The sequence below is a fragment of the Halictus rubicundus genome, chromosome 1 (genome assembly GCF_050948215.1).
Source record: "Halictus rubicundus isolate RS-2024b chromosome 1, iyHalRubi1_principal, whole genome shotgun sequence".
NCBI classification, from domain to species: Eukaryota; Metazoa; Arthropoda; class Insecta; order Hymenoptera; family Halictidae; genus Halictus; species Halictus rubicundus.
Genome location: NC_135149.1, coordinates 29,330,257 through 29,353,109, shown reverse-complemented (window position 1 = coordinate 29,353,109; position 22,853 = coordinate 29,330,257). Strand labels below are relative to the sequence as shown.

At 39.6% G+C, this 22,853-nt stretch overlaps 1 protein-coding gene across 2 annotated transcripts in view; it reads left to right on the top strand.

Annotated features, from left to right (window-relative positions):
* LOC143361503 (uncharacterized) overlaps positions 1-22,853 on the top strand; it is a 53,424-nt gene that overhangs the window by 18,093 nt on the left and 12,478 nt on the right. Inside the window, exons 3-4 of one of the 2 annotated variants that reach the window (XM_076801083.1) lie at positions 3,244-3,474; positions 14,724-14,837. In XM_076801083.1, the coding sequence (XP_076657198.1) occupies positions 3,244-3,474; positions 14,724-14,837 (345 nt within the window). Of the gene's footprint in view, positions 1-3,243; positions 3,475-14,723; positions 14,850-22,853 lie in introns of both variants that reach the window. The other variant, XM_076800999.1, reaches the window with a different exon arrangement.

Here is a 22,853-nt window from a genome sequence, read left to right as displayed (position 1 = left end):
TTGCACTAGCATTTATTTTGTGATTAGATTAATTAGACGAATTTTAAGAAAGCGATCTCAAATAAATAATATTAGGTTGGCAAGATAGTAATTTCGGTATCAAAGCAATGAATTTTAATCAATAAAATATTTTCCATTTTGTTCTATGATCTTTCTGGCCATGTTTCTGGTAGCTTCATAGTTCCGCGCTCATAAAACTTCTGATCCTTTTCGGTGAAAAACTGATCCAAGTGCGATTTCAGACCATCATCATTAGTGAAAGTTTTACCATTCAAAGAGTTTTGTAAACTTCGGAATAAATGATAATCTGGTGGTGGAATGTCAGGGCTATATGGTGGATGTGACATCACTTCCCAACCAAGCTCCAATAATTTTTCACGTGTTACCAAAGATGTGTGTCGCCTAGCGTTATCATGGTGGAACACGATTCCTTTGCGATTTGCCAATTCTGGCCGTTTTTCTTTGATTGCTATGTCCAGTTTTGATAGTTGTCGATAATAAACATCTGAATTGATGGTTTGGTTCCTTGGGAGCAGCTCAAAATACACAATACCTTTGTAATCCCACCAATTTGACAACATGATCTTCTTTTGGTGGAATTCAGCTTTCGGCGTGGTTTGGGCTGATTCATCACGCTTGGACCATGATCGTTTTCGAGTTGTGTTATTGCAAACAACCCATTTCTCATCACCAGTGATGATTCGCCTCAGAAAAGGGTCGATTTCATTTCGTTTGAGATGCATATCGCATATGTTGATGCGTTGCGTTAAGTGAATTTCTTTCAATTCGTGTGGAACCCAGATATCGAGCTTCTTAACGATTCCGAGACTTTTTAAACGATATTCTATAGTTGTATGCGAGACATTTAACCTGTCTGCAATCTCTCGGACAGTTATATGACGATTCGATTCAATAATGGCTTTTATTTGGTCATCATCAACTTCAGATGGTCGACCAGAACGTTGGTCGTCTTCAAGTGAGAAATTTCCGGAACGGAATTTTTTAAACCAATTCTGGCACGTGCGTTCTGTTAAGCAATCCACACCATAAACTTCACATATATTTTTGTAAGCCCCGGCAGCTTTTTTACCTCTACGGAAATAAAAAAGCAATATGTGCCTATAATGTTCGTTTTGCACTCCATGTTCAAATTGACAAGGAACTAACAATTTTAATCAAAATTACGTGCAATTTGCTTCAAAAGTAACCTAAAAGACGCAGTTATGAAATGTCAGAAGGAAAACAAACGCAACGTTAACAGAAATCAATCAAACAAAACATAAAGCTATCTATTAGTGAAAACCGAAATTACCTTCTTGCCAACCTAATAATTCTACAGAGATCCGTCAGGTTTTATAGCCTAGCTTTTTTTTTTAATTTTTCAGAAGCCATAAAGATCCGCAGTCTAGTGATTAGAAATTCTTCATCGTTCAGAATTTTATACAAAAATGAGAGAAAGTTGTACAGTGTGTCCCACGAACTCTGTTCACTTGAATATCTTGGTTATTTCAAACAGTACGAGAAAATGTTACTTACAGTAAGGTTTAAGAAACTACATAATATAAATGATATTCTTGCAACTGCAGGCGTAGAGAAGATATCACCTTTGTTTTATTAACCCTTTGCACTCGAAGGTATTTTGACTCGAAAACGAAACATTTCTTCCTACTGAGAATATTTCCCTTCTATATATATTTTTTCATGTTTTACATACAAAAATGGTACAATTTACTCGTGCATTACTGAAATGTTTAGTAATTTACTAAGTACAAACAAATTTAATATTGTAAAAAATATATTGGATAATGATACAGCAATTTTTGTGTTGCCCTGTTGTGTTATTTTGTGTTATTTTTGTGTTTCGTGTTCCCTTCGCACAAGATTTTTGAAAGATTGTGTAAAAAATTAAAAGAAACTGGAAGTCTCGCTGTTCGTAAGATGGAATCGTGAAAAGCCTGTATGTAGTGATGAAGATAATGAAATTAATGTTGTTGCCATGACTACAACGTTGCATCGCTGCAGATGGCCGACATTTCGAATACTCTTCATGAAAATAGTCAAATGTCTCAGCAACTGTAAGTTTTAGGACAAATTCACTTTAGTACTTTTATACTCAGAATAATCTATCGAAACCGAGCATAAAAAGTTGGACATTCCATTTAAAAAAACAAAGGTGGTATCTTCTCTACGCCTCCACTTGCAAGAATATCATTTATAGTTTTAGTGGTAGTAGCTTCTTAAACCCTACAAGTATTGTTTAAAGTAACTAAGATATTCAAGTGGACAGAGTTGGTGGGACACACTGTATATCGACTACTACAAAATAGAATTTTATTTCGAAAGGAAATTAACAACTTTTTTTAGACATTGAAACTCAGATTTTGTTTTATTTATTGTTCGAAATCTTCAACACGAGTCTGACTCAATACCGTAGGGCAAGGGATTAAGGGAGGCTTCTCGAGTAACGACAGTAATAACAAGTGTCTTTTAACAATTTTTTGAGAATTATTGGATAATGGAAGTAGGCGTTTTTGGGACATAAACAGAGTCTTGAGTCTTTCTTGTGTGTACTTAAATTCTTATTAATTGTTGTATAATATTGCATGAGAAGCCTCCATTACTGGGACCAAACAAATTTTCGTATCTTCAACAAATTTAACAAGTTGGCGCCAACACATCGACGCTTTAAAATTCTTTTAATCCTTTCACTGTTCTGCATTTCACCTAGCCATTTTCGTTACGAATGCATAAAATCCGCAGTCTAGCGATAATGTCCCTGTGCTCATCCAGTGATTTATATTCTGCGTATAAATTACACAATTTTAGTAGCAAATTCGTGACTTTGTATACGACTTTCTCGAATAATGTGTGAGCCCTTCATAAACAAATCTGTAAGTTACTGCGTCCGCGGTTCTCTGGAAAAATTATGCAAGTGCGAGCGATGTGCCTTTGCAAAAACCGTGATAAAATATTTGATTCAAGGCATGCGTAGTAGTGTTCGCGATTGGACAAAACTTTTTATTCAGTAAGAGAGAATAAAATAGTCAAATTGACAATTTTAAAATTTTTGTTTCAACGTCACAAAAAGGAAATTTATTTCAGTGGGAAAAAATTAAATGGTAAAATTTGAGCTATTGAGCCAGGATAACAGTATCCTTAAAATATCCTTGCTTCCCTTTAAACGTGTTAGGCGAAACTTATTGTTCGGGGACCAGGTTTTGAGGACATTTTACTCTGCGACAGGTTCGCCCCACCTGGTCTGCAGCGTTCTACCAGCCCACTGGAGGTCCAACAAGACCCTCCCAGTGGCGTTCAAGGTCGTGGCCCTTGGCGAGGTCGGCGATGGCACTTTGGTGACTGTTCGTGCTGGTAACGACGAGAACTGTTGTGCTGAGCTAAGAAACTCGACCGCCCTTATGAAGAATCAGGTGGCCAAGTTCAACGATCTTAGGTTCGTCGGGAGAAGCGGCAGAGGTGAGTCTCTTACTCGCATAATCTCCGTGCTTCACCCTCAAATATCCGGCAACTTCGTCGTCCCTTTGTCAAAAACTTTCTCGCTGAAAATCAACCCTCCACGTACAACCACCTGTGTTGATCTTCGTTTCACGAGGGAGCCCTTATTAGAATCCTGGAAACCTCAAATCTTTATCGTCAGGACTCTTCACAGACGCAACCCACTTCAGCATCTTCCTCGTTCATTTAATTACAGAGCTCTCAATCCCTCCCGGCAAGTGTTTAACTTTTAACTGGTTTAACTCGTTTACGTCTCGCATAATCTAAAAGTCAATGGAAATTCGGAAGCAAAAATTTAGTAGACGGATTTCTATTCGATTCTTTTCGCAGGAGAAACAATAAAAATTAATTTGTAATGCACACAAAAATCACGTGGTGGTAAAAGGGTCTCCAAACAGAGAAATTAGTTAATTTCTTCTGTATTCACCTAACCACAGTGCTCCAATTAGCATCCACCAGAATGCCTACAAAACCAACAACCAAATTCTCTCGCAACATTCCCTTGCAAAACCATGATGATTATTAAACAATCAACTCATCGAGTGCAAGGTTACCATCCACAGAATGCGTACAAAATCAAAACCGAATTCTCCCGCAAAATTCTCTTGATGATGGTGATGATTATCATGAAATAATTGACTCGTTCACTGCAATATTAACACCCATCGAACGCCTACAAAACCACAATCAATTCTCTTGCAAATTAACAGGAACTAAAAACACAGAATTTATCTTAACAAAATTTAATCGACTCAATATTATGCAATTACTACCCACACCTCACCACTTTCCTATGACTCAAATAGGAACCCTACGATCATAATTTCGTAGTCAAAAGCCCAGAGTTTCCGGATCAACCCCACCGGCAAATATTTACAAGTCACAACTGCCATAAACTTTGGCACCGACTTCCGGAAATTTGGGTCCGGAGTTTTCCGTGGGAATGGCATAATCTCGTTCCCGGTTTGGCTTGTTCATTCATGAAACTGCGTGGCCGTTCATCCCGGTTGACAGAACGCCGCCGGAAGAAAATGCTGAAGAGGGTGGATTCCTTCACGGGGGTGAGAGTCCCGTCAAAGAATTTCGCCGTAGTAAGGGTAGGTCGTGGACGTCTTGAGACACCCTCGTTTTTCGCTCCTACGGGAAAACTGTTCTTCCGGGTCTCGGGGGGTGGGGGGTGGAGTTTGGAATTGGACGTTTCGCAGGGGTCGCGCGTTGATTGGTGTGCGAGAGGATTCGAGGAGACGCCGGGCGTCTTCAGGGGGGTGGGTAATGGGTTTTATTTGTCCGCACCACCGCCGAGCAACCTCCTCTTTACTTTCCTTCTTCGGCGTCTCGCCTCGGGAACCGGGAAAAGGACCAAGACTGGGTCGAAGACGACGACGCCCCTGGAAACAGGGGCGGCGGATATTAATTGAGGTTTCGGCTGGCTTTTAATTAACGTTATTAGCGCCGCCGTTTTCTCCGGGCCACGTCTTCCTGCTCGCACCGGCTCGTGACCCACTTAGCCGCCATTTTTCCCATCGACAACCTCTGGAAAAATCTTTCCTGAGAGCTCTGAGAAATTAATTTTTATCTGCCATTTTCTAAAACGACAAGTTGGTTTTCATTTCGATTTATTCTGTGGGGGAGATTTTTAGGGCTGTGGGTTTTCAGTGGTAATTTATTTTTATCGGTGGAGCCATTTTAGAATTTAATGTTAACTTTCACAAATTTTGGGAAGATTGATATTTCATTTTTGATAGCCTAATTCCACTTTGAAAGGCTTTAGTTTTGTTCAGAACATTTTGCTCAATTGAAGAAGACTGTATTTGCGATTTTTGAGGATAATAATTTTAGGACCGTGGGTCTTCGGTGATAATTTATTTTTATTGCTGGAGCCATTTTAGAATTTAATGTCAATTTTATTACTATATTGGGAAGATTGATCCTTCACGTTTGATAGCCTAATTCCACTTTAAAAGGCTTTAGTTTTGTTCAGAACATTTTGGTTCGTTGTAGGCGACTGTATTTGCAATATTTGAGAAAAATAATTTTAGGACTGTGTTGATTGAATTTAATGTAAATTTTATCATTGTTTTCGGAAGATTGATCCTTCATGTTTGATAGCCTAATTCCACTTTGAAAGGCTTCAGTTTTGTTCAGAACATTTTGCTTCATTCAATAAGACTGTATTTGCAATATTTGAGAAAAATAATTTTAACACTGACTCCGAAATATTTCTTAATATAGTACCATCTAGTTAGGATGAATGGACAGTGGATTTTATGCATATATAACAAAATTGAGATCCGATTCAAAACAGTGATAACTAGACTGCGGATCTTTATGCAAAATAAAAAATATTGATTGTAAGACACAGGAGCGAAATAAAAATTTCTTTCTTCCTTTAATTATTTTCTTAACCTAAGACCAATATGTCCACTGCTTTAAATTGTGCTTACCCATTTTTGTCATAAATGCGTAAAATCCGCAGTCCATTGATAACATTCCAAGAATTTAAAATGGAATTTAAAATTAAAAAAACATTAAATAAATGTATATGCAGCTCCAGTGTCTTGCAAAGAATGGAGACAATTTTTCTCTCGTATAAAAATCCGCCGTGCACTAATCAAATAAATAAGCGACGAACCTAACAGCCAGTGGCACTTTCGGAATTATAAAATGTCCAGGAATATTAGATTGAATGAACTTGCAGATTACACGGAGTAGAGTAGACGAGCTCGGAGTGTGAATTCGTGTAGGTGAACGCGGATTGCAAAATAGGGTGTTCGGAAATCGGGGAATAGCTGAATTTTCTATCCCCCTGGAAGGGGTGAATTCGGCCGCCGGGGGTGTTCAGGGAAGCGCGTCAGTCATTTGTCTGGGATTAGCTCTCAATTGTTTTCGTCGAGCGCGGAATTAACATAAGCTAGGATGAAGAATGTAAGAGAAGTGTCTCTCGTCAGGATTCCTGCGACTCCCCGGGCTCTTTGAATATTCCCTTGGGAACCGATGCGCGCCAAACTCTAGCGAATCCTTAATGATCCTGCCGTTTGTCGAACGACGGGGACATTCCTCTGTATGCACGTGACTGAGGGTCCTGGATCTGTTTTAAAGGCTCTCAGATATCCTCTGAATCCGAGAAAAATTAAACCACTCCCACCACTCTAATTCTCCCCTCCAAAAGAAAAAGAAAAATTATCCACACACCCATTTTTATGGCAACGATAAATCTCTCGATGTAATCATTGCCAAAACTTTGACTCTGGATAAGCATCCTATTAAATTCGTTTCTTCGGTAAGAAATTTATCAATTGTGAAATAAATAGAGATGTAGGCCAAATGTGTATGACATGAGCAATTATTTTGATAGACATTTTAGATTAGCAGGTTCAGTTTACCTGGATTCAATTAATTGTCTGTGTCGTGGACAGAATAATTAATACAGAGAATTCATTTCTAACTTCTTAAACGATATTTCTACCAGTTCCTAGTGAACAGAATATTTCTTTTCAACACTAGAATCACTAAAACAAATTAATATATCTTCCTTTATACTAATAATTTCATAGGATTTCTATGAATAAATAAATATGAATAAATACCAACAAATTTCTCAAGAAAATATTTCTACAACTTCACGAATTGTAAAATAAAAAAATTCTGATAGTTCCAGTGGTACAGCCAGAGCCATATTTGATTGGCAGAAGTAAAATTGTCAGTATAGTGCAATTTGTAAAGAGGATGAATTATTCTTAGACTCGGTAAGAGACTCGGGATTTTTTTTTCGAATCATCATCTGCTACGGCGCAGTGGATAAACAGCATGGTTGAAACCGCGGAGACAGTTTCCAATAAAGGAGATGCAGCCGGAAATTCCCAATAATTCGTGGAATAAATTTTTAACCGATAAACCGGCACGGTATCGTTCGGTGCGGCCATTATTGCAGACGAATGTCAATCTGGCGACGTTGATTCGTCGCGTCGAATCGTTCCGAATAAACTTGGCTCGCTGATGTTACAGATGAGATGATCCGGCCGAGACTCGATAACAATAAAATGGGAGACCGATGAAAGTTAGGGGTTTTTCGCCGATATATCGTGAACGAGGAAGGACAGATCGGTTTCGGGTCGGATCGGGACGGGAAGAATATGAAGAACATTAAGGGGACAAATTGAATTGGCACCGGGGCGCGATTGGAAAGAGAGACAGCAGGCAGGAAGTGCATTGAGATCGATTTCCTGATAATGCTCGTTAGCATACGATTCTCCGGGAAAATGTAGAGCGACGAGCGCGAACTGCATATACACGCATTCGGGGAAACCGGTGCCGGTGCAACGGCGTGCACATGAGACCGGAGGGGGTCTAGCCTGTCCGGGCCGTTGTCGAGCCAATTAATTAATTTCAATTTTGTCCCAAACGAATCGCAAATGCGCTATTGTACTCTGATAACGAATTGATTATGGTCAGGATGAACTGCCGGCAGCGACAACCGACCACCTTTTCCTCCTACTCGAAAATCAACGTCACCCCGGTTTCACACTGCGAAAATTTCACCCCCTGACGGACCTCGGCAAAAAATAATCGCCGGCGAACGAACGACGTTTAATTGCCTGTAAATAAACGACGCCGATCGCGAAATTAATCTCGATGATTTGCCGTGCCGTTCGCGGGGACACCACTCTGTTCGGAAATAACGTCTTTTGGTATTATCTCCAAAATTATGGTGACTGTCAGATAGGATAGGTTATTTTTGTGGGACTATTACACACACTTCGGGAAGTTTGTGATTTTTAAAACAGTTGTCGCAGTTTTTTTTAATTTTTCCGGAGGAGAAAAAGACGGGGTACAATTCTGAATAAAATTTAGATTCAATTTGATTTATAAAAAGATATTTTGGGGGATTGTAGCGTAATTAAATTGTTGAAAGAAATTAACATAATTTTGTCCGAATCTTGCGATTTTATACATCGTCCTACAAATTCTCTATTAATGAAACCACGTTTCCCATTTTAATCTGGAGTTCATTCTTGGGAGAGTTAGATTTCAGAACATTTTTAATTATTCATAGGACAAGTACAAATTGATCTTTTCGATTTTACACATCGTTTTACAAATTTCGATCAATGAAACCACGTTTCCTATTTTAATCTGGAGTTCATTCTTGGGAGAGTTAAATTTCAGAACATTTTTAATCATTCATAGGACAAGTATAAATTGTTCTTCTCGATTTTACACATCGTTTTACAAATTTAGATCAATGAAACCACGTTTCCCATTTTAATTTGGAGTTCATTCTTGGGAGAGTTAAATTTCAGAACATTTTTAATCATTCATAGGACAAGTATAAATTGTTCTTCTCGATTTTACACATCGTTTTACAAATTTAGATCAATGAAACCACGTTTCCCATTTTAATTTGGAGTTCATTCTTGGGAGAGTTAAATTTCAGAACATTTTTAATCATTCATAGGACAAGTATAAATTGTTCTTTTCGATTTTACACATCGTCTTACAAATTCTCTATTAATGAAACCACGTTTCTCATTTTACACTGGAGGTCATACTTGGGAGAGTTAAATTTCAGAACATTTTTAATCATTCATAGGACAAGTATAAATTGTTCTTTTCGATTTTACACATCGTTTTACAAATTCTCTATTAATGAAACCACGGTTCTCATTTTACACTGGAGGTCATACTTGGGAGAATTAAATTTCAGAACATTTTTAATCATTCATAGGACAAGTATAAATTGTTCTTTTCGATTTTACACATCGCCTTACAAATTCTCTATTCATGAAACCACGTTTCTCATTTTAAACTGGAGGTCATTCTTGGGAGAATTAAATTTCAGAACATTTTTAATCATTCATAGGACAAGTATAAATTGATCTTTTCGATTTTACACATCGTTTTACAAATTTAGATCAACGAAACCACGTTTCCCATTTTAATCTGGAGTTCATTCTTGGGAGAGTTAAATTTCAGAACATTTTTAATCTGTCACAGGACAAGTATAAATTGTTTTTGGACAAATATATACGTGACAAAATTTCGAGATGGCTGCTACAGGTGCATGTACGACCGGTGTCGCGCGAAAACCGCGACTTTCGACGGTGACCACTTAAAAGTGTTCACGGTTCGGGGAAAACCGAGGACGTTAGTCGAGAGCTTTGTAATATCGATGATAAGCTATGGCCCGGTTCCTGCACGTTCGGCTGTAATGCCAGCTCCATCACTGGGAAGTCTACCCCCGAAGGTACCGTATCGTTTCCACCCCTTCAACCCTAAGCCCTATAACGAGATAGATCATTTGAGCGCTTATAGTTTCAGCCGAGAGCAGACGGGTATCCTTCAACTTTGCTCTCGCGAATAAACCTATCTCATCTCTCTGGCTATAGGATCGCTCAACGTGCTGAAACAATCCTCATTCCTGCGCTTAGCGGGTTCGCATAAGTGTTCACAGTTTTACGTTTCACCATTTAACTGTCACGCTAACATTCTCGCGAGATTTCCCTGCTGGGAAATACTCCAAATCGAATCAGAAGCTTACCCAGTTACTGTGGGGGTACCAATTACTGTCCCTATATTAATTATTATTTAATATGCATACTTTTAAAGCATAACGAACATTAAAAAAGAGATATATAACATACCTATATTAACTGATTTCAATGAAAACATTTAATATCTCTTTTTTAATATTCATTACGCTTTAAAAAATAAGTGTAATTAATATAGGCAGAGTAATTGCTGCCTTACCCTAGAACATCTGAATACTGATCATTTCATCTTTCTGTCAGCTTCATGAGAATCAGAGAACAATTTTCTAAATTTTTGTCCTAATGTCGAATGCTTCTAATTCGTTAATATTGAACATACAATTTGCAAGAATTGTCATTTGTAGCCAGGAATTAATCGACTTTCTGAACAATTTTCTAAATTTTTCCTAGTGTCCTAATGTCTAATGCTTCTAATTCGTTAATATTGCACATACAATTTGCAAGAATTGTCATTTGCAGCCAGGAATTAATTGACTTTCTGTTCTCCCTATTTTGGGGGTTGATAAACAAACTTTGAACTAAGAAAATAACTTGGCATCTGCAAAGTTAAATTCCCTTCCACAGCCCATTTAATCTACCTAATCGCGAAGAACATACCATTCTACATTCATCCTAATTCATTCTCAAAGGCACGAAGGGTCGAGGTTTGACGGTCCCCATCGATTTGAAGAAATAGAAAAGCCGTCCTTCAGAAAATCGAAGATAGTGAACAGGGGGATGGGGGTGTAAGGAAGAGATAGGGGATGAAATAGTCGGACTTTTAATGGTTCCACGGCGACTGGCACCGAGGGTGATACTTACGTGTACCCACCTAACTGTGCAACCACGAACTCCCGCAATAGGTGAAAAGGTTTGCCAGACCAGGAGGATGCCGTGACTTGCAGCAAACTGACGGGATCCCCTGCTGGAAAACGAGAAGCTCGCGTGGTGAACCACCGTGTGGCCACGCTCGACACTCGCCATTATTCCCCCGGTGCTTTCTCCTTTTCATTCTTTCTTTATTTCTTCCCGTCGGCCCCGTCAATCTCGACGTCGAAGGGCCCCGGGAACTTCGCCTCTGACAGGTTCCTGAATCAGCCTTGTCCTTTTTCATTTCGATATTCAGAATAGATTCCACCCTGAAACTGGAATCCTGGAATTCTGATAGTGGCCTCGGAAATTTGGGAACCTCCTGATCCTGAATTTTGCACTTAAAATTCACTTCATTATTTGAACTTTTAATTCTGAAACTTGGATCCTACATTTTGGGGGTTGAATTCTGAATTTTTTAACTTGGAATCTTCTGATCCTGAATTTTGCACTTAAGATTCACTTCATTATTTGAACTTTTAATTCTGAAACTTGGATCCTACATTTTGGGGGTTGAATTCTGAATTTTTAAACTTGGAATCTTCTGATCCTGAATTTTGCACTTACAATTCACTTCATTATTTGAACTTTTAATTCTGAAACTTGGATCCTACATTTTGGGGGTTGAATTCTGAATTTTTTAACTTGGAATCTTCTGATCCTGAATTTTGCACTAAAAATTCACTTCATTATTTGAACTTTTAATTCTGAAACTTGGATCCTACATTTTGGGGGTTGAATTCTGAATTTTTAAACTTGGAATCTTCTGATCCTGAATTTTGCACTTACAATTCACTTCATTATTTGAACTTTTAATTCTGAAACTTGGATCCTACATTTTGGGGGTTGAATTCTGAATTTTTTAACTTGGAATCTTCTGATCCTGAATTTTGCACTTAAGATTCACTTCACTATTTGAACTTTTAATTCTGAAACTTGGATCCTACATTTTGGGGGTTGAATTCTGAATTTTTAAACTTGGAATCTTCTGATCCTGAATTTTGCACTAAAGATTCACTTCATTATTGGAACTCTTAATTCTGAAACTTGGATCCTACATTCTGAGGGTTGAATTCTGAGTTTTAAAACTTGGAATCTCCTGATCCAGAATTTAGCACTTCAAATTCACTTCATTATTGGAACTCTTAAATCTGAAACTTGGATCTTACATTCTGAGGGTTAAATTCTGAATTTTTAAACTTGGAATCTTCTGATCCTGAATTTTGCACTAAAGATTCACTTCATTATTGGAACTCTTAATTCTGAAACTTGGATCCTAAATTCTGAGGGTTGAATTCTGAGTTTTAAAACTTGGAATCTCCTGATCCAGAATTTAGAACTTCAAATTCACTTCATTATTGGAACTCTTAAATCTGAAACTTGGATCCTACATTCTGAGGGTTAAATTCTGAATTTTTAAACTTGGAATCTTCTGATCCTGAATTTTGCACTTAAGATTCACTTCATTATTGGAACTCTTAATTCTGAAACTTGGATCCTATATTCTGAGGGTTGAATTCTGAATTTTAAAACTTGGAATCTCCTGATCCAGAATTTAGCACTTCAAATTCAGTTCAACATTGGAACTCTTAATTCTGAAACTTGGATCCTACATTCTGAGGGTTGAACTTTGAATTTTAAAACTTGGAATCTCCTGATTCTGAATTTTGCTCCTCAAATTCAGTTCAACATTTGAACTCTTAATTCTGCAACTTGGATCCTAAATTCTGAGGGTTGAATTCTAAGTCTTAAAACTTGGAATGTCCTGATCCTGAATTTTGCACTTCAAATTCACTTCATTACTGGAACCCTTAATTCTGGAACTTGGGTCCTACATTCTGAGGGTTGAATTCTGAAATTTAAAACTTGGACCCTGAATTATACAGGTTATATCTTTAATTCTGATGCTTCGAGAATATGAATTTTAAATGTGACAGATCAATATGGAATTATAATTTTTTATGTAAAGTTGTCATCTTTTCTAAATAGATACAGTGTCCCTCGTCGTCGTTCCATGGCCCATAAACCTTCGGGACAAGCGATTCGTCAGACAACCGATTCTATGGTAGAAATCATGCGAACGCCACGCAACAAATCCATTTTTAGAATCCTTCGTCCAATCGGTGGGGGCGAGAAAGTGGTAGCCACGCGATCGCCGATCAGGGGGTGGGAAACGATCGGGGTGAGAAAAAGAGTGAAATAGGGTGCACGTGGAGTTGCGGTGAACCTCTGCGTGTGCAGCCACTGTGTTCTACGTGACGTTGTATTTTTTACGCAACATTGTCCTCAATTGAACGGGGGCTTCCATTGAAACCCTTCTTCCACTGCGGGACATCCCTCTTCAAACTGTGCGTATCATGCGCGTTAATCGACAAGTCAAAGAGCCTCCAATTGTACAAATCGAAACACTTTACGAAACCACCCTCCACATATATTTACAAAAAAATTTCCTTCCCCCGTTTCAAACAATACTATCAGTCATTTAACATTAAACATACCAAGCATTGAAAGTAAACATTGCCTTATAAAAATGGCAGCACAAAACTTATCGAGATTGTCGAGATTGATATAATATAATGCACAAGAAAATTTTCAATTATTTTCTCCAAATGAATTTTTATAATTTCAATAATTGGAAAATATGGAACCGGTGATTCGAGCGCGGCGGGTTTAGCAAAATACCTGGCAAACGTTGCCTTATAAAAATGGCAGCACAAAACTTATCGAGATTGTCGAGATTGATATAATATAATGCACAAGAAAATTTTCAATTATTTTCCTGAAATGAATTTTTATAATTTCAATAATTGGAAAATATGGAACCGATGATTCGAGCGCGGCGGGTTTAGCAAAATACCTGCCAAACGTTGCCTTATAAAAATGGCAGCACAAAACTTATCGAGATTATCGAGATTGATATAATATAATGCACAAGAAAATTTTCAATTATTTTCCCGAAATGAATTTTTATAATTTCAATAATTGGAAAATATGGAACCGGTGATTCGAGCGCGGCGGGTTTAGCAAAATACCTGGCAAACGTTGCCTTATAAAAATGGCAGCACAAAACTTATCGAGATTATCGAGATTGATATAATATAATGCACAAGAAAATTTTCAATTATTTTCCCGAAATGAATTTTTATAATTTCAATAATTGGAAAATATGGAACCGGTGATTCGAGCGCGGCGGGTTTAGCGTTGTCAGAAAATGCGCGGAAGTGATCAGAAAATGATCGAAAATGATCTGGATTGATCAGATTTGTCAGCCATTGACAAAACCCGACGGGAAACGCGTCCCGGTGGAGAATGATGGCAGTCGAAAAGTGTTCGAAATATCGAGTGGGTCGGGGGAAGATTCCATTAAATTGATTCGCCGCAAAGTTTCCCGGCAATCCATAATCACAGCGCGCCGCATAAAATCCCGGGCAAACCCTCCAGTTTCGAGTATAATTACGGAAGGGTTGTTTTTCGGGGTGACGCGCGTTTAATAGGCTTTTTAACATAACTGAACACGCGCGCCGGCCCACTCGGCTCGGTCGCGTCGGCTGCCCGCCGTCACCATCGACGACGCCCTCGATACATTACCGACGGTTAATTCGGTTACCGCCGAGTTTCAGCCGGCTAACCACGTTTGCGAACTTCCGGCGCCGTTTCAATCGTCCCGCCCGCGAATCGACGATGATCCGCGCAGAAAAACTTTTTCGCGCACGCTCGCTCGCTCCGAAAGAGAGGGAGGGTCAGAGAGAGATGGGGAGAGAGAGAGAGAGGAGAGATTTGTTGTAACGAACACGTTGCGAATTTCTGTTTCAGGGAAGAGCTTCACGCTGACGATCACCGTGTCCACCACGCCGCCGCAGGTCGCTACCTACACCAAGGCCATCAAAGTGACCGTCGACGGGCCGCGGGAACCGCGATCCAAGACCAGTGAGTATCACTGTAAGCATTACTGTTCTTATTTATCATTTATACTGTACGTCGATTAGAATGTAAGCGCCGTGGCACCTCGCGTATTGAGGCTACTATACAAAATTCCACTGTGAGGCAACGGGGACCGTTTTGTGCAAGTGTTAGGGAAAAGAATTTTTACAGAAGGTTTGTGACGTTTCGTGGGCTTGAAGTCTTGGGGAAACTATGTTCCTTAGGAAAGGCTTATTTCTGACCCTAAATTGGGCACAGAAAAAAATTTTTTTTTTATTATTCTCTCCCTTTGCTAATACTCCAGCCCTTAGAAAATAAGCTCTGAATTTTGTGAAACAGCTGATCATCTCGAGAAAATGATTCTAACCTCCTCAATAAAATATTTATCTTCCAGAAGAATGTCTCCAATTTCTAATGAAAATTATTTCCTACAAATGACAATATCCTGTTTGTGCTTGCAAATTTCACCGAGGAAAATATTTCAAACATACTCTGGACTTTCAAGAATATTTTTACCCTCTGAAAATAATTTCTGAATTCTCTGGGACACCTGATCATCTCAAGAAAATGATTCTAGCCTTCCCAATAACACATTCATCTTCCAGAAGAGTGTTTTCAATTTCTAATGAAAATTATTTCCTACAAACGACAATATCCTGTCTGTGCTTGTAAGTTGCACCAAGGAAAATATTTATAAAAATATTCTGGACTTTCAAGACTATTTTAGCCCTCTGAAAATAATCTCTGAATTTTGTGGGACACCTGATCATCTCACGAAAATGATTCTAGCCTCCCCAAATAATACTTTCATCTTCCAAAAGAGTGTTTCCAATTTCTAATAAAAATTATTTCCTACAAACGACAATATCCTGTCTGTGCTTGTAAGTTGCACCAAGGAAAATATTTATAAAAATACTCTGGACTTTCATGAATATTTTAAACACTTGATCATCTCAAGAAAATGATTCTAGCCTGACCAATAACATATTCATTTTCCAACAGAATGTCTTGAACTTCTAATGAAAATTATTCTCTATAAAAGTCAAAATCTTCTCTCTACTTTAATATTGAACGGAAACAGAATAATTAAAAATATTCTGGACTTTCAAGACTATTTTAGCCCTTTGAAAATAATTTCCGCATATTGTGAAACAGCTGATCACCTCAAGAAAATGATTCTAGCATCTCCAATAAAATATTTATTTTTCAAAAGAATGTCTTCGTCTTCTAATGAAAATTGGTGTCTATAAAAACCAACATCTTCTCTCTATTTTAATATAGAACAGAAACAAAATATTTAAAAAATATTCTGGACTTTCAAAACTATTTTAGCCTTCTAAAAATAATCTTAGAATGTTGTGAAACACCTGATCATCTCAATAAAATGATTCTAGTCTCTCCAAAAAGAAAGATTCATCGTCAAAAGAAAATGATTCTATATGAAAGACAATATCCTGTCTTTGTCTTAAAACTGAACTAGAAAATATTGTTTAAAAAATACTCTAGCCTCGTGAAAATAATCTCTGTGTCTGCCAGAACATCTGATCATCTCAATAAAATGATTCTAGCCTCTCAAAAAAAATAGATTCATCAAAAGAAAATGGTTCTATATAAAACACAATATCCTGTCTTTGCCTCAAAACAGACCTAGAAAATAATGTTTAGAAACTGCTCCAGCCTTCTGAAAATAATCTCTGTGTCTTCCAAAACATCAGATCATCTCAAAAAACAATCCTAATCTCCCAGACTTCTCCCAACTGACTCCAACATTTCCACTCGAAAGACTGATCTTTCAAATATCCTGTCTTTGCCTCAAAACAGAACTAGAAAATAATATTTAGAAACTGCTCCAGCCTTCTGAAAATAATCTCTGTGTCTTCCAAAACATCTCAAAAAACTCCAGCGACTCCGCAACGAGATCTGTCAAAAAATATTTCTCCCACGTGAAGGATCATGATCCTCAAAAATGTGTCTCTGCATCGTGTCCCCCGGTCACCGGAGGATCGCAGAGTGGCCCCGATCGTTGTAACGACGTAGCAGCAGGAAGCATCGAAAGCCGCAAGTTTCGGAATGGCCCGGCGGGGGCCGTGCGGTTCCCGCCGCTCGGCCGTTACCTAGCCGGCTAAGTTTCGCGCAATTGCCATTATTTATAACCGCGGCCGGCCGCCATAACATTGATAAAGAGCTGCGGCGTTTAGCCGCGGAGATATTGTTCGGCCGTCCCGGCGACGCCTACACCCAAGTTTCCCCGGGAGTTTTGCGTCTCCGGCACAGGTTTCTCCTCGGCTACGCCATTGCCGAGACATACAATTACCGAGACTCTGGTTATTTGGTGGGTCGCAGTCGACGTTGTCGACGCGGCTGCAGGTTCCCCGCGAACCACCATGCAGAGAGAGAGAGAGAGAGAGAGAGAGAGAGGGTGGTTGGCTTGCGGAGGTGGTGTCCCCGAAAACGTCTCCCGGTTACGTAAGCCAGGAGGCATTGTGCTCGCGGCAAGCGAAATTTCCCAACCCCCTCACACCCTCCCCCATACACCCCTTTCAACCCCCCTGTTTGTAAATCTTGTTCCGGACGTGGCGGAGGGATTGAGCGATCGAAACTTGCCTGATGCGGCAGATATTGGAGGCTCGGGACCGTTTTGCCCCTGTGCATCGATACACTGAATGCGCGAGAATTGATATAGTCGAGAAGTTAGGGTTTGCTGCATAATCCGGTTCTATTCTTGGAGCAAGGGGGCTGCAGGACCTTGTTCTTTCATTTACAGGAGATTATGGCGGTTTTTGTGCTCCCCTCACAGAGAATTTATACGTGGAATTTAAAATCGTGAAAACGTAAAAAGAACGCAATTCATTTTAACCCTTAACACTCGGATGGCTACTCCGAGGCGTCGCTAAAAATTGCTATAATGTTTAACACTAAACCCACCAGGCATTAAAAGTATTTGATTAGCGTCACCTTGTGAAAATGGCAACACTAAATTTATTGTGAATGTCCGTAGTTTACGATATAAGCAGATGCTTGGACATAAATAATTACTCCATTAATTTCTATAAATGAATTCTTACAATTTCAATAATTCCAAAATATAAAACCGGTCATTTCACCGTGGTAGGTTTGGTGTTAAAAACAATTTTCAAATGCCAAAAAATTTCTGTGCTGTAAGTACGAGTAATAAACGCCGTATGTAAAAAAGGAAGTAGGTCAAAATGGAAATTTTCTAAGCAAAAAAACGTGTTGTGCCAAGAAAAAAATGACTGCAAGGGCTTAATTTCTAAACGTTCGATTTCTACGAGACTAAAAGTTCGTAGGATTGAAAGTTTTAAAAGATGCTGTGGTTAAAGATTGCGCAGCGTGTCGCTAGGGCAAGGGAAAGGGTCCTAATATTAGGTGCCTGGTTGTACGCTTTTTATGATGATGTGGATCTTAATCCAGCCAGGTCTAAGGTCACCGTCGTCAAAAACTAGGCGGCGCGTTACATCTCCTATGAAAACAAACAATTTCCCCGGAAGAAAAGGGTATCCACAGTAAGCCTGAAGGGAAGCGGCGACAGATGAAAGGGCTGGGAGTCGTGGGTGGTCGATCGGCGTTTCTTTAAACCGACCGCTTCCTCCTCTTTGACACGTTCCCTAATTTTATTACGCTCGCATCCTCTGGGAACGCTATCCTCGCACGCAATTAACTATTTATTTCACGCTATTCGGGGATCCTCTCTATCGCTCGGACTCGTTGTCGCGTTTAGAATGCTCGGAAAATTAGGTGAACCTAATTCATAATATATTACAATATCTGTTGTTAGCCATGAATTTTTCTCAAAGTATTTTCAGTGGTACTTTATCCAGAGATTCATTGATGTTTTCAGGACTCATTGATGTTTTTATAATCAATAGACTGCGGATCTTTGGGCAAAATAAAAATCGTTTGCTTTAATTGCGAGACATAGGAGTCAAGTAGGAATCTATTCCTCTTTTAAATAGTTTTATTAACATGTAAAAAATATATTTTGGCACTCTTAAGTTCTTGTAATGTTTTTATTGTTTGACACGATACCCACCCATTTTTGCAATAAATGCACAAAATCCGCAGTCCAATGATTAATCAGCAGGAACTGAGTAGCTAGATGATGTCCTTGAAATACTGGGTCAAAATGAACCCCCAAGCCTTCTCATCCAAATAATATAATAATAACAATAGACCTCCATCCAAGTAACACTTACTCATAGAGACTAACTCTTCGTCATAGCCTTAGCAAGACCTAGGAAATGCAAACCTTGATGCTAAAGGTACCTAACTGAAGATGGTACTCCAGAGCCAAGATTCCGTAGATTCGCGGTAAGGTAGAGTGACCACGTTACCGACAAAAATAGGCGAAAAATGGTTTCACGCGCCCCAACTTTTCGTCCTTGTATGAGAATATTTTTCGCTGGGAAAGGGCTCGTTCGAAAGAGGAAGGTTCAATCTAGCGAGCGCTGGTCACGAGCTGACGAGATTATGCGGATATTTGGTAATATAAGCGTTAGAAGTAGGCCAAAAATTGACGATGCCCGTGCCGTGGAATCCCAGGATTTTTATGCCGTTGGATGAGTTTTCTGGATGAAATCGAGAGCAGCGCGCGCTAGAAAATATGTTCGGCTGCAAATTGAACTATAGAAGTTGGGGAGCTTAGGACTTGGGGAGCTCAGAAATTTGGGGCCCTAAATATTTGAACTAGAAATTTGGGAGCTTAGAAGTTTGGGGTCCTAGAAATTGGAGAGGTTAGAAATTTGGGGTCCTAGAAATTGGCGAGCCCAGTAATTTGGGGCCCTAAATATTTGAAGTTCTAGAAATTTGGGAGCTTAGAAGTTTGGGGTCCTAGAAATTGGAGAGGTTAGAAATTTGGGGTCCTAGAAATTGGCGAGCTCAGAAGTTTGGGGTCCTAGAAATTGGGGAGCTTAGAAATTTGGAAGCTTAGAAATTGGGGAGCTTAGAAATTTGGGGCCCTGGATATTTGAAGTTCTAGAAATTTGGGAGCTTAGAAGTTTGGGGCCCTGGATATTTGAAGTTCTAGAAATTTGGGAGCTTAGAAGTTTGGGGACCTAGAAATTGGAAAGTTTAGAAATTTGGGGTCCTAGAAATTAGCGAGGTCAGAAATTTGGGGTCCCAGAAATTGGGGAGCTTAGAAATTTGGAAGCTTAGAAATTCGGGAGCTTAGAAATTTGGGGCCCTGGATATTTGAAGTTCTAGAAATTTGGGAGCTTAGAAGTTTGAGGTCCTAGAAATTGGAGAGCTTAGAAATTTGGGGTCCTAGAAATTGGCGAGCACAGAAATTTGGGGTCCTAGAAATTGGGGAGCTTAGAAATTTGGAAGCTTAAAAATTCGGGAGCTTAGAAATTTGGGGCCCTGGATATTTGAAGTTCTAGAAATTCGGGAGCTCAGAAATTTGGGATCCTAGAAATGCATCTTAGCATTTCTAGTCTATCCTAGCTTCTTTATGCCGTTGGATGAGTTTTCTGGATGAAATCGAGAGCAGCGCGCGCTAGAAAATATCTCCGGCTACAAATTGAGCTATATTTAAAATAAAGCCGAAAACTTGAGGCACGTTTCTGGCGTCGGAATTCATGATATCGATAATACAGAGCGAACAATGTGACAAGTTTAGTCACAGACTTAGGACCCGTCGGATCGAGACCAAGACGGATCTTAAGTCAGTGGCTGAAGGCTGTGAATTATACAGCAGTTTCCGGTTTGCTGACTCTGCAAAAGCCACGTGACCAACCCTTGGCCCTTAATTGAACTAGATTAAAAAAAATATTCTTGCGGACCAGTTGGAACTGGTCATCTCAATGGTTCAGAGAGAGAGAGAGAGAGAGAGAGAAAGAGAGGGAGCATGGTTCCCAGGGTTAATCTATTCTCTCGAGGCGCGCCTAACGACCGCCAAATTTTTAGGCGCCAACGTGGTAAGTGGCTCGGACCTTCTGAGTCGTTACTCCCTTATCGATTTCATTGGACAACCCCTTTACGCGGGCAGGGCGACTGCCAGGGAATTTCTCGAGAGTTAGCAGCTGCCGGCGACAGCTCCTCATTTCGTTCCGTCGCGTCGCCCTCGAAATCGACCCTTCGCCGAGGCCTAGACTTCAGTCCGCTCTCGAAGCTTTTCCGACAAAGAGGATCTCGCCGATGGCCGAACGCTGAGCAACACCGATATCTCGAGGCTCTCTCACTCTCTCTCTCTCTCTCTCTCGCTCTCTCGGAACTTCCGGCGGAAAGGCGGACTTATCCGGAGAGGTCGGCCTCTCCCGGAACCTCTCCCGATCAATTTCCTTAGGCCCGCGTCCTCTCTGCGGCGGCCACCTTTGGCTACGAGGGTAGAATCCGTAATGAATTGCTTGTTTAATTAATTACGACCCTCGAGCGGCGCCCTGCCAGTTTTCTAGGCCCACTTCGCCCGGAACTCCTGGGTCTGATTTATCGCCTGCCAGATGAAACAAAGTCCTTTGTTCTCTCGATTCTAATTGTCCTTCATGTTGCGAATAGTTCGATACGGTTTTATTCATTTTGGTTCTGCCTTTTTGGTTTTTGGTATTCCTTCGGTTCTGCAGACATTTTTCTGCTGGACTGTGGACACTGTAGATCAGCAAATGATAAATAATTATATAACTCCTCCGCGTTGGTTAGTTCTAAAAATATTGTAAGGCGCTTAATTCTTCAATAAATGTTCATCTATGGTCCAAGCATAAGTGGACTTGAATATTCTACATATTTAGGTCACAAATTGTTATAGAATTATCGGTGTAGATACATTGTTCTCCAATAAATGCGTTTACTTCTACAATTCCTAACAATTCCTTCTACAATAAACGTTCATCTATGGTCCAAGCATAAGTAGACTTGAATATTCTACATAGTTAGGTCACAAATTGTTATAGAATTATCGGTATAGATACATCGTTCTCCAATAAATGCGTTTACTTCTTCGAAAAATCCCTTCCTTAATAAATGTTCATGTAAGGTCCAAGCAAAAATGTACTTGAATATTCTACATATTTAGGTCACAAATTGTTATAGAATTATCTACAAAGATACATCGTTCTCCAAAAGATAGGTTTACTTGTTCGAATAATTATTTCTTCAATAAACGTTCATCTATGGTCCAAGCATAAGTGGACTTGAATATCCTACATATTTAGATCACAAATTGTTACAGAATTCTCTACACAGGTACACCGTTCTCCAAAACATTCGTTCTTACTTCTTCGAAAAATTATTACAATTTCAGTGATTCTAACAGCGCATGTAAATCGTCTGATCACAAATTATCGCATTACTAACTTCTTCATCAATAAAAATCCTCGTACGGTCCAGTGCTTCCTAGACAATCAGAAACCATTCTTCTTCAACCGTTAGCCCTCGAATGGCGACAATAAGGCGTCACTAAAACTTGCTATACCCTTATCCAAAATATTCCTTACATTCTTAAATCCGTTTGCATTGAATAAATTACTAAAAATTTCAGTGTTGCCCCACAATATTGTAACATAACAAAAACTACATATAAGTGAACTATTCTAGCTCGGAAGAAATGTTTCGTTAAAACAGTGCAAAGGGATAATAGACCTCCAATTATGATCTCTTCAAGACAAAACACATCAAGCAGCATTGTCATCGCAGCGATTCGAAGACGGGTTCCCGACGCTGGGTTAGCAGGACGAAAATCCTGTAGGGTTCGCAGTGGATCGTTCTCGATCGGCGTCGATCGATGGTAACCATCGGTCGACCTTTGACGTAAGGAAGCCGGTCGCGAATTTCTTCTGGGTCTGGTCCGCGCGGAACGAACGAATCGGCGGTCGTTTAACGGGATCTCGTTAGCCCCGGGTACAGTCGGGTCTGTATTCCATCGTCGCGGCCCCATTGTGTCCCCAGGATCGAGGCAGCGTACCCTATTCAGCAAACCGGCGGGAATTTCGGGTTGCCGAGTTAGAATTAGGGCTTCGATTGGATTATCAGGAACGGCGGGGGTCTGCCAGGACTCCTGGCTGTCTCCCTCGA